At 42.9% G+C, this 13,019-nt stretch overlaps 1 protein-coding gene across 1 annotated transcript; it reads left to right on the top strand.

Moving 5' to 3' along the window:
* The first annotated feature begins 6,114 nt into the window (after nucleotides 1-6,114).
* LOC127008666 (splicing factor ESS-2 homolog) lies at nucleotides 6,115-12,760 on the top strand. The gene is made up of 7 exons (XM_050880966.1): nucleotides 6,115-6,339; nucleotides 7,883-8,020; nucleotides 8,269-8,676; nucleotides 9,178-9,373; nucleotides 9,906-10,082; nucleotides 10,391-10,595; nucleotides 12,149-12,760. The coding sequence occupies exons 2-7, from the start codon at nucleotides 7,889-7,891 to the stop codon at nucleotides 12,639-12,641; spliced, it is 1,611 nt and encodes a 536-aa protein (XP_050736923.1). The 5' UTR covers nucleotides 6,115-6,339; nucleotides 7,883-7,888; the 3' UTR covers nucleotides 12,642-12,760.
* Nucleotides 12,761-13,019: the final 259 nt, after the last annotated feature.

Below are 13,019 nucleotides of genomic sequence, written 5' to 3'. Positions count from 1 at the left end.
AACCTGTCATGGGTTAGTGAAAGTCGGTCTTGTCTACCCACCCACCCACTCACTCCGCTCACTCTTACTTTCTTCCACTCCACGCCTTCCATTGGGGCCGTAACCATCTTTGTCAGAGAGAGAGTGAGAGGGGTATTATTTATTTGCATCATCACTAAAATCACACTTGTCTCTATCTCCATGAATGATAAGAAGGAAAATCAATGAATATGCTCTCTCTCTCTCTCTCTCTCTCTCTCTCTCTCTCTCTCTCCCGATTAAATAAGTTCGTTTACCATGACATTGCACATTTTCCCTTGAATGACGAAGAGGGAAACTCCTTCAAACCTTTCATCACAAACTACAGACCTCAATTAAATATGTACTGAGAATTAAAATGTTTGGATATAACGTGTGTGTGTGTGTGTGTAGTCCCTCACTTCTCAAATGCGTATTATCAAAAGCAATGTCAAAAGGAGAACAAGAAAAATTTTGAGGATAATGTGCAAACAGACCCCGGTGCCGAGAGAGAGAGAGAGAGAGAGAGAGAGAGAGAGAGAGAGAGAGAGAGAGAGAGAGAGAGAGGTGAACTGTAGGAAATGCCTTTGTTCTTTCTGCAGTGGACTAGCAATGACTGACGGTATGATGATGAGGAGGAGGAAATAGAGAAACACTAGATCACCTCAAGACTGAATGCCATTGCTCTTTAAAATTAACTGGTGATAAAGTGAAGGTAATCAAGCATCACAAATTCACTCAACACTCATTTCTATTCTACAGCAAAGCGGGTAGTGAAGGGAATGAGACAACAGAAAAATAATACTCGCAAAATTTTGATCAAACAAGAGAAAAAAAGTAAAAACTATTTTCATATTAGGTACGACAGGTTAGGTTACATTATTAAAGCCTTTCTATACTCCTGAAATGACAGACTTAGTGACAGAATCTGCATAACATTGTGCGATACATAAATAACTTTCTTCTGGGGTTTGTTAAATGGTTGAGGTTTATAATAGTTAACCTATGATGACCTATACAGCGAAGTGATAGATATCTTTTGCTGGAGTAAGTGATGATGATGATGATATTCAGTATACTTGTTTTTCAGAAGTCTCAGTGACATTTTTAATTAAAGTATATCTGAAAAAAGTTGAGTTAGACTAAATGACATACACACGCAAAAAGAGAACAATTAAAAGGTTTGGGAGTTAGGTTAGGTTGTTGATTCCTATTGTGTGAGTGTGTGTGTGTGTGTGTGTGTGTGTGTGTGTGTGTGTGTCAAGTCATGCTCAACCCACAAACCACTCATGCACGAAAATGCAAAAACAACTGCCTGGTCATTACTTCTTACTCGCTTCTGGAGTTATGAAACACTTCCTGCTACACACACACACACACACACACACACACACATATCACCTACTGAGTCGAGAAAGAGCTTTCAATATGTCAAATCTTTCTAGTGTCTGGGCCTACTGTGGTTACCCGAGCTGAATCAACCATCCACAACCATACAACACAGCAACCTCCCATAACCATACAACACATAGCAACCTCAGATTATTATACACCACACAACCTCAGATAATTATGAAACACAACAACCTCAGATGACCACACAACACCCGGCATAACATCCTTCACCATCTCCAGGACTTTTCTCTTTACTTAGCACCTGAATTTTTAAACGTCATATTAGTCTTTATTAACAATGATGTGGTGATCTGTCTTTTCTTTGACCTGTTTTTCAAGGCGTGGTTAGTTTGTTATGTTGATTTTTTTTATATCACTTATTACGACCGAGTTTGTTATATGTCAACTTAGCTGTGAATTCAACACTTCTAATCAACTCCGTCCAAAAGCTGGCATTAAAAAGCCTAACTAGATGTATAACTTAATAAATACTAATATGATGTTAAAAAAATCTGTCCTTATTTGTGTAACTAGAAATACCTAGCAAAAAAGTTGACAGCTTCTTCCAATAGCTTTGTCTTGATCAATATCCCAAACCATAGCACCCCCTTTCTTGAACTGAATACCATCGCTGTTTTCAATTGACTATAAAACAAATCATGCTTACCTAAACACTCTAAAGAAAACACCAAGGTAAAAAAAATATTCTGAGACCACAGCAAGGCACTGCAGTCCCAAAAAGGATGCACCAAGAATTGCAATTAATTACTCCGACCTTATTCTAACTAAAAGCACGTTATGAGCTTGCCATGTTTGAGGATGGACTTGTCTGTTTTTATCCCCTTGCCCTATAAACACACACACACACACACACACACAAAGAACAACATAAATGAGTATAAGAAACACGAATGTATGAATAAATAAATAAAGAAAATAAACGAAAATCAATACACATGTAAACCTAGACAAGCATAACCACACACACACACACACACACACACACACACAAAAAAAAAAAAAAAAAAAAAAAAAAAAAAAAAGAAACTGCCTATTTATAAGTGTTGGTATGCAAGAATGGTTCAGGAGTTAAGATCAAGTTTGTAATGAACTGCTGACTCTGAACGCTGAGCTGTGGAAATATCAACACAGCTGCGCCATGTAACAATCTGTCCTCCGCGGTGAGCCAAGCCTGAGCCAATGCATCCTAGATATTCTCACAAACTTGATGGGGAGAGGAATAGAAAAATCATTGCAATATTTAACCTTTCCGCTGCAATTGGCACGGATTTTGCCATCACGGGTAGCCTGGTAACACATACTCCCAAGTCTTTCTCTGCTTCTGTGGTGGATAGTGGAGTGTTTCCCATTTGGTATTGGTATGCTGGATTTCCACTCCCAAGGTGCATGACTTTACATTTTTTTCATTGAATTGTAGCAGCCACTTTTTGTTCCATTCCTGTAGCTTGGTGAGGTCTTCTTGTAGGAAATCTGCATCCAAGGGGTTAACTATATAACTAACAAAAGCAATTCCATAAAGCTAATTCCTGATACACAAGACTAGCATAAAAATCAGTCTGAGAAGGAATAACTCACAGTGGTTTGGTCATATGGAGAGGATGGATGATGGGAGACTGACAAATAGCGTGAGTGAAGTGGAGGGTGAAAGGGGAGGAGAGTTAGGCCAAGGATGAGGTGGCTGAATGGAGTGGAAAGATGTGTGGGAGTGGTGAGAGGATGTTTGCCAAATAACAGGGGGACAGGGTGTGATGAGGTAGTTTTGTTCATGGGCACCCTTTAAGGAAATGAGGCATCAGGCATAACATGTGTTGATAGCAAGAACAAGAAGCAGCAGACATTATTTGGGAGTACTCTTTTGAAAATACATAAAAGTACTGATGGGAAAAATAACAATGTGTAAGTTTTAGATAATATGATAATAGAATAGGAAACAGAAAAGAGGAAATAAAAGACCTAGACAGTGAAAGGAAACATGAGGGAGCAACGTTACTGAAGCAAAACTCCCGACCCTGAACTGAATTAAGATAAACTCAAGTCCACAAAGACATGAAGCAAGCACTCACTCGCTAAGCCACCAATCCCGCACCATACAGCAACAGCATCTTTTATCATCATAATGGTTTACGAGGGAAACTTGGGCAACACCATTATTTACTAGATTTCTTTACAATATATTTCATTTCATTCATTTTTTTTCATCAATTCAATATAGGTAATAAAGTCTACATCTCTACCTATTTAACCAATGCCAGATACTTCTAAGCATTTTAAAATATTCTTCTCCTTTTTGCTTTTTAGGAACAGTGCTTCTGAGGGGTATTTACCATCTTTACCATCAAAACTCAATGTCCCAGCCTCCACCATGACTGAAAGGTGACTGACCCAAGAGATGGTGAGGAGGAATTGACACAGTTTGGTAAGCAGGTCTGGGCTATATGTGTGTGTGTGTGTGTGTGTGTGCGTGTGTCACTAGCTCAGGAATGGTCCAATGAGGGGAGGTTGGGGGGGCGGTTGCTGGTGCAGGTTAAAATAGCTTCCTTGAGAGTATGATTACAGGCTGACACAGAACAGGAACATTACTGGTCTTATATGGATGAAAAGTGCTTGTAGAAAAACACGGCGAAGGGATTTAGAAGAGGAGACAAAGACTGACGCAAGGTTTGGCTAAGCAAGAGGTTAGGTTGGCTATGTATGACAACTTTATATGTATGGCAGAGATACACACATAAGACACCCAGGATTAATCGCTACAGTAAAGTTCCTGCAATGCCGGAACATTTGAATATTGTCATAAATTAGGCGATATGGTATAACTATGGTTTTCATAACGACGAAGCATAACTGGCAGTACACACAAGGGGCGCCATTACGAGTCGTTAATTTTCAACTTGGCCTCTTTACAATCACAAGCAAGCTATCAACAGTAAATTTCCAATCTTTCAATAACTTCAATCTGAGTTGCCAGTTCTCACCAGTCACCACCACAGCACACCACCACAATGTACCATTTACCATTGATGAGGTTTCAGGCCCCGCTCCACCACTACCACAGCGCTCCACAAGGGCCGTCAACAGGGAGACTTGGTAAAAAAAAAAAAAAAAAAAAAAAAACCCACTAGGAAAAAAAAGTCATGGGTGTGTGATGACCCTAAGCCAGCCCACCCCAAGGAGGCATAGGAAAAAAAAAAAAAAACACTAGAGGAAAACAAGGTCATGGGTGCATGGTGACCCTAAGCAAGCCCACCCCAGGGAGGCATAGGTCACCCACACCCCCACCCAGGCCAGCCCCCTCCCCCACCCCCAACAAACACGTATGGGACAGGATCAAAACACAGAAATGGAAAACAAGGTCATGGGTGCGTGGTGACCCTAAGCTAGCCCCCTCCCCCGCCCCGCCCCCCCCAAACAAACAGGTATGGGACAGGATCAAAACACGGACACACGTAACTGACCTGTGTCCTCGCGGGGCCTCCTGGAACGCCCGCAGCTCGTCGTGCACCAGGTCCAGGAAGGCCTCGTCCTCCCCGCTCAGGTACCGTCCGCACGTGTACGCCGCCAGCTTGTTGGTGCACTCGCGGGGAACACTCGACGCTAAAATTCCCGTCACCACACACAGGACGCTCTTCCCTGCAGCCCCGCCGTGACGTCACTGGCGGCCGCGATGACGTCATCTTGGTCTTGGTCTTGGTTCGGAGTTTTCTTCTTTTGATCAGTCCCTTTTAACAATTCTTCTTCTTCTTTTGACCTGTTCCTTCTCAACACTTCTATACTGTTATACTTCTTCTTCTTCTTTTTTTTTTCTTCTTCTTCTCTTTTGACCTGTTCATTTTCAACGCTTCTATACTATTATATTTCTTCAGTTCTTCTTTTGACTTGTAACGCTTTGTATCGCTTTTTTTAGATCCTTTTCCTCTCTGTCCTCTTCTTTTTATTCACACTTTCCTTTTTAATAGTACGGTGACATTATTTGCGGGATTTCTTAACATCTTACGCTAGGCCTATCTGCAAGTGCCTTCATTTGCCTAACATACTCAAACTGTGACTTAAAAATTATTCATACTTTACTGTGCGTCTTAAAACACGTAAAATGTTGTTTATAGATATTTTGAGGTAAACGTTTTTCAGTCGACTCAACTTTCCTGGTCAATTCTGTACCATATTTTCTGAAACTAGTTTGGTGGCTCTTCTTTGGCGTGGATAACAATAACACTAGAGGATTATAGAGTAATGGAATAATAGAAAATAACAGCAGTAGAATGATAAAGTAATAGAGAATAATAAAAATATATGACCTTACCGTTGCCAGATTATCGTACTCAGAGCATAGTATTTACTGGTTTCTGACGCATAACTATTGACAAGAAACATCAAGAACTAACTATTTTAACGATAAATATGAATGAATCTCGTTATTGGGGACCAGGAGACAGATTTGGGGTCATAAGTCTGTAAATAAGACTGAGTACGACAATCTGACAACGTTGATACGGGACCACCGTTGCCAGATTATCGTACTCAGAGCATCGTATTTACCGGTTTCTGAGCCATAGCTATTGCCAAAAAACACCAATAATTAACCATTTTAACGATAAATATATATGAAGGCAGTTATTGGGGTCGAGGAGGCAGTTTTTGGGTCGGAAATCGGCAAACATTGGAGGCTGAGTACGACAATCTGACAACGTTGATACCGGACTTGGCACCACTGCTCGGCATATAAACAACACGGCCGTTCAGAGCAAGGGCTGCGTAGGTGCTGGAAGAGCCTCATTATGGCGTAAATACTCCCTCCACGGCGCCATAAACTCTAATACATTGTCGAGAACTGTACTTTATCCACGGAGAAGCGACGAGACGGAGGACAGAAGGGGTTGAGTTACTTGAAGCAGGAGAGGCGGTGGTCCAGAGCTGGCAGAGTGGTTTAAGGTATGGCCGCGCACCTGTTTACCTGTTATTTATGCCTCATCCTTATTATGTCACGTTTGTTAATTATTAGTCTACCTTATCCACATGTGAAGCCCCTATACCTTGTCCCCATTATCGGTGAAGTCCTTATGTTTTACTATTTTGGTGAAGTTCTTATTGTATCGGTCCATGTTATTATTATATTGGTGAAATCCTTATTCTTATTATGTTTATTTATACCTTATCCTAATTATGTCACGCATGTTAATTAGTGGTCCACCTCGCTCCCACACCAGGTCCTTATACCTTGTTATTATTATTGGTGGAGTCCTGTTTTTCTTATTCCTTATCTTTATTATGTCTCATAGTATATAGTTGCCGGTAAATCTTAGGAATAGCGGCTCCTTGCGGGGGCGCGTTTAGGGCAGGTTGTGGTGGGAATTACAACATTTCTAGCACGTACGACGGGGTTTTAACAAGCGGACAGGCGTGTTCATGTCACAAGGGGTGTATTTTTCCTCGCTGGCCTCACGATTTCTTCCTAGTCGATGGGCGATGAGACTGCGAGCTCCAGGGTGAAGAAAGGGAAGAGCCCGCTCGGAAAAATACACCCCTTGTGACATAAACACGCCTGTCTGCTTGTTAAAACCCCGTCGTATGTGCTAGAAATGTTGTAATTACCACCACGCCGTGCCCTAAGCACACACCCGCTAGGAGTGCTATTCCTAAGTTTACCTAGTTGCCTTCTGAGGTAATTATGTAGTTGTGTTAATATTCGGTAAATTAACCATTTGCCTCCTTTTGTACGAAGCACTGTACCTGCAACGTTTTGCCCCAGTGATTATTAGTAAAAGTCTAGAATTACACCCACTTCTCGATAGTGGACCAGGCCACCACTAAACTTGCACACAGCTACTTCACATTTTTTAAACTAACAGGACCCCGCCTTAACCTACCAGATTGTAACCTTTTGTCTTATTGATATTAACCTGTCTCTTTTAAGGATAGTAAACTATTGCCACTAAAATGGTAACCTATCGCTGACAAGATAGTAACCCATTGCCCTAAAATACTAATCTATGTGATGAGCACGTGGAAATGTATCGGCAAGATAAGTGTGATTAGAAAAATGGAAAATTCCCCGTAAATTTAAAAACATTCGTTTACCAAAAAATTGAGGGTCAGATTTACTTTCAACCTACAATATACTTCATCTGAAAGGGAAACTAGTTACTATAATAAAAATCATGGAGGTTTGGTTTTCTAAATAATTACCAGATCTGCTACACACAATGATATTTACAGTATAATATTCTAATATATTCTAATATACTACTTTGGAATAAAAACAAGTGTTACTATTTACTTAAAATTTACTTTTAATTCTATAGCTAATAAAGGTATTCTGTCAATGGTGCACATTATTTGATGGAAAGAAAAGTTTATGGGTACTCATGTACCCACATTCTTCTGCTGTTTGTCATCCTCCTTATGACAGTCCTCAGCTTCTATCATCAATAGCAAATGGCATGGCTACAGATCTAAACAAACTCCACTCCTGCAGGCTAACATGAGTGGCAGCAAGGACCAGGGTGGCATGGCCATGGAGGTGGCGGGCCAGGGTGTGGAGGTCTTCAAAAAGCCCCTCCAGCCGGCCCCTCACAGGAAGAAGAAAGTACTGGATGAGGAAACTTACGTCAGGGTGAGTGCAAGGCTTTCACCATCACACTGACCTAATATGATGTTGGACTATTCCTACACCATATTCATTTGATACTTGACAATTTTTATTTGTCTACTGCTTATCATGAATATCCATGTAAGATCAATATTCTCATGTTATTGATAAATACTATGACAAAAAGAGAGGCCACCACAGGAAGCATTAATTAAGATACAGCAGGCAATAATCACACCTATGTATATACTAACTGATTCTTTTTATCTCAGGAACTGGAAAAGATCATTGAGAGGGACTTCTTTCCCGACCTTGACAACTTGAAGGAACGGATGGAGTACATTGAGGCGAAGGAGAGCAACAACGTGGGCAAGCTGCGGGCGCTCTTCAAGAAATATGCAAGTGAGGGCAACAGTACGGGTCTCCGCAGCATCGAAAACAGCCCGGCCACCTTTGAAACGCCAGTGGAAGACAAGGGCTATTCAACGCCTGCCACCCACCGCTCCCGAGACGAGGATAGCGAGTCGTTGGCAGGGTCCGGAGAAGAGGGGGAGTCTAATAGAGGTTCCGTGGGTAGGCATGAAATGTCCCTTGATGTGTTCTTGGATAAGCACACCAGTGAGGACAACGAGAGCTTTGAGGAGCTGATGCAGGATAACGAGAGGAGGTTTAGACAGAAGGTAAGAGAATAAACAAAAGGACGTAAGAGATTGATATTATATGCATGGTTAAATAGGTGTGTAGAAGTTTCAGTTGTCTGTAAGAGAATTACACTATTGGAACCAACTTTTTAATGCAGGACCCTCTGTAATATGTCTCTTTTGATTTCTAACATTTATTTTATTCTTATATTGGTTCAGTCTACTATTTTTACTCAAAGCACAACCCCCAGATACTATTTATATATTTTTTTCTCTGCCATTTAGCTGTTCCTTTACAATCATAAACAGTAGTGATTCCGTTTAACTGTCATATCTGTCCAGTAGTCACCACAGAGCCTCATATCCTCTAGTGTTAAGACATTAGAACTCTCCACCTATCCTCTAACCCCCTTGACTACCACACTCCACAAACCCCCATCCCCCCTGCAACACCATATCAATGCTACACATGCCCACACTTCAACCCAGAACCCCTACGCTCACCCATCAAAACATCTCACCCCTTCCAACCCCCTGCAGCATGCGTGGATGTTCGAGGCGGAGGAAAAACACAACAAGGACCACACGCCCAACCTGGCCCTCCCCACGGCTGAGCAGCAGGCAGAGGCATCGGTCCTGGCCATCACCGGAGTTTCCCCAGAGAAGGACACGCGACCCAAGCAGGTGGAAAACTGGAAATTCAAAACCTTCAACTCTGTCATGTTTGTGCCGAACGGTGAGTGGATCTTGTGAGGTTGTCTTCCTCCTTTTTTATTGCCTTTAGAAGTTTATCGTTTATCTGAATTTGTTATATTGTCTGTCTCTCAGCTGTCTCTGCTCTGTCTCGCCATTCTCTTGTTGTCTTATTTCTCTGCTCTCTGTATTTGTGTCTTTGCTCTATCTCTTTTTTTTTGTCACCTGCAGCTGAAGATATAGAATGAAACAGATTGAAAGATAAAATTAGGCAGACAGAAGACCCGAGGAAGTTTCAGTAGATTGATTGTGAGCTAAACGCAGTGTTCAGGGGCGTCTCTATATTCCACTATCTCAAGAAACGGCTAATAGGGATACAGCTCATGTAAACCATATGATTTTGGTCAGGGACTGGGCACTCTCTTAACTTTAATTTGCCATGAACACTCAAATTGACCGCAGTGCTTTTCATGACACGTTACATACTCGGTTTGTGTAGAAAATCAGACCACATGATGGTTGTGGTGATAACAGTGCACACAGGTATACAAACTTACATTCTCCTCTCATTCCAGGTGAGGAAATGTCCAAGGATAAGCAAATTGAGGCTGGGAAGCAGAAGAAGCAAGGCATCAACCTGCAGAACACCAGGTTTGACGGCAACCCCTTCACGGAGACCCTGAGTGCTGCCGCCATGCTGGAGGCCTCGGCGGTGCAGGCCAGCAAGAAGGAGGGGAAGGTCGGGGTGGATGGTAAGTAGTGTGTGTGTGTGTGTGTATGCATCATAGGTTCATGAGGAGGGTGGTGAGCAGGTGCAGGAGGGATTTTTAAGTACTTTCAGGGGCATTTTGAGGCCGATATAGAAAGCATGGGGGGAGCTATAGTCCCCCTGAAATTACAGCTCTGACACCATTCCCTTACTCTTCATGCCATCTTGCCACTCACTCACTCACTCAGCCTTTCCCCTTCCTTGTATCATTCTTGACTACAGTAACACCATTCCCTTACCCTGCATGCCATCAAGCCACTCACTCTCATGCCTCTTATTCACGTTCCTCAGGTCGGGAGCTTGGCAAGGACTCTCCACGGGTGAACGGGTACAACTTTGTGACGGCCCCCTCCCCAGTGCCTGGTGTGGACGCCTCTCCCCTCATGACCTGGGGTGAGGTGGAGGGCACCCCGTGTCAGCTGGATGGCAGCCAGACGCCTCTCCTCAAGAAACACACTCCAGGACCCTCCTACAGGATACCCCAGCTCCCTAGTCGGTTAGTGTAGGGGTTTACTCACTGTATTTCTTTCCTTGCAGGATTTAGTCTGGCTTGTATAAAAAACAAAACATGTATGATTGCTTAAACTTTGCGTGTGTGTATTAATCTGGTTTACCTTGTTGTGATTTACAGAAGCTAAGCAACAGTTGACCTGTAACTAAGGGTCCGTCCACACGGTCGAACTCTGTCAGACAAACACTGTTACCATATCGTAAGGCGAAGCAGGATGACGTCATAAGCATTGAAACGAGGGAAGTTGATATGGCAACAAAGTGGTACCAGATGAAGTTGTATGCCATAGTTTCCACTCAGTTCACTAGGCAAAGACCGGCAGACAATGTTCGAAGCCGATATCTGCTGGGTATTTAAGTCAGTGTCAGTATGGAGACAACTGACAGACATACGGCTAGCCATGTTGACAGGGCAAGTGAGACCTGATCAACTGAAAGCCTCAGTTCATCCAGTAAACTGTGTTCATCCTGTGCCTGGCAATGTCATGCTTCCACGCCTCTGTCCTGCCAGACAGTGTCTGAAGTTCCAAGACTACGAACATGGGCAGTGTACATTACACCCCTTGGTGCTCGCTGCTGACATCAGCACTCCTTTTCGCTTCTCATTGTTAATTGGCAACAGTGGGTGTTCGACTATGTGGACGGACCTTAACAGGGAGAATATGCCCAGGGGCGCATCGCTTCACTCACTTGCTGCTTATACCAATTGACTTGTCCTGTCTTTAAATTTCATGCTATCAAGTTTAGCTTTAAATTAATGAATATTTTTGGTCTGGAGCACCTCCTTTTTGAGGTTATTCCAGATTTCATTCCATCTGTGGGGAAAGCTATATTTCTTCATGCCCCACAGGCACCTTCCTCAATTCCCTACTTTGACCTCTTGCATACTTACTCCCCTGTATAAACAGGTCATCCCTGTGGATAGTTTTTCCATTTCTTTTGTCATGCTGTGCACTGCAGTCATATCTTCTCTTTCTCTTCTTTAAGCTGATAAGCCCTTTCTTAGGACCAGAAGTTTCCAAAACAACTGTGCATGCATGGCCCAGCTCACCTCAGCTTAATGCTTAGCACACTAAACAAGACATTTCTGGGCCAGGCAGTTATGGAGATATTTCCCAATTTAATCAGCATCACTGTACACCTGAAAAGTGCCATTGTTCTCATGGGGCAACATTGCTCATCTGGCACAGTGCATTAAGGCTTTGCCCTACCAGGATGTTTCCTAGTGGTCTGAGGTTCATGCCTTGCTCAGGCCGAAAAATTTTCTGCAGATGAGCATTTACTGGCTCCCCTTCAGCAAGGGGAAAGGGTGTGTGTGAGGTCCCAGCAGCACCCAGAGATTAGTTAAACCCCAAAGCTCTGCTGGAGGGTGTAATTGCTAAAAATCAACCAATTCGCTATAATCAAAACTTAAGTGAACTTCATACTCGTCACCAAAATTGTAAATCGCTGAATGAGTACCAAATCAAGAGCCTTCATCAAGTAACAAATAAAAATTTCATTTTATTCAGTATTAACTTTTACTTTCTTCACTCCCAGGGACCGCATTGGACACAAGCTGTCGGAGCAGGCCAGCCAGAAACACCGGAACAAGAAACAGAAGGCGATGATGGCCGCCAAGCAGGGCCTGGCGTCCCCCTTGGTCAGGTTTGGGGGCCAGACATCCCAAGAGAGAGTCATGTCCATGTCCCCTGCAGCACAGAAACTCCTCAAGGCCAAAGTAAGGATGCAGCATGGCACAGACAAGTCCTTACAGGCATCCTACACCCCATCCCCAAGTGTGAGGCGCACCCCAGCCACCCCGGGGGCCATCACACCCTGCCTTGGGGAACTCACGTCCTCCATCAGGAGCATAACGCCAAAACTGCCGACGCGAATGAAGAGAACGCCCTTGCTGGGTTCGGAGGAGGCAGAGATATCTTCGGGACTCACCGACAACCTGCTGGACTTGCCAAAGAGACAGAAGAAATCCCCAGCCAGGGACGGGAGCGGCGCAGAGGGACCAAGGAAGTGTGCGGCGGACTTCTTCTAATGACAGTATGCTTGTGTGTGTGTGTGTGGTCTGTGATATGAATGAATGCAACTAAGGAAGGTGTGCAGTATCTCAAGGCTTACAGTATATATATATGAAAATAATATAAGTTTATGAAGTACTTTTTGTTTGAATTACTCCATGGTTTTGCTGCTGCACCATACTATTTTTTTATGGAGAAGGAAACAGCTCGAGGGCAATAAACGAAGAAACTGATAATTACGTCTCTTACAAAAGCTAATAGGAAAGCCTGGAAGAGAGGCCGTTTTCAGAAGTCCCATTATTATAGTTGATACTCCTCCCTCACCAGACACTTGATTGATTATGATGAATGCTTTATTTTCCTTGAACTTTATTTACTTCACTTTGTTTAAAACC

This window comes from Eriocheir sinensis, chromosome 38 (genome assembly GCF_024679095.1).
Source record: "Eriocheir sinensis breed Jianghai 21 chromosome 38, ASM2467909v1, whole genome shotgun sequence".
NCBI lineage: Eukaryota > Metazoa > Arthropoda > Malacostraca > Decapoda > Varunidae > Eriocheir > Eriocheir sinensis.
The sequence above is the reverse complement of the archived record's forward strand: the minus strand, read 5'-3'. Positions and strand labels throughout refer to the sequence as shown.

Excerpts from the sequence above, each read along its gene's own strand:
- LOC127008666 (XM_050880966.1), top strand. The coding sequence starts at position 7,889 with ATGAGTGGCAGCAAGGACCAGGGTGGCATGGCCATGGAGGTGGCGGGC. Across the intron at positions 9,374-9,905 it reads TGTCATGTTTGTGCCGAACG|GTGAGGAAATGTCCAAGGAT; the intron begins GTGAGTGGATCT and ends CTCTCATTCCAG. Across the intron at positions 10,083-10,390 it reads GGGGAAGGTCGGGGTGGATG|GTCGGGAGCTTGGCAAGGAC; the intron begins GTAAGTAGTGTG and ends CACGTTCCTCAG.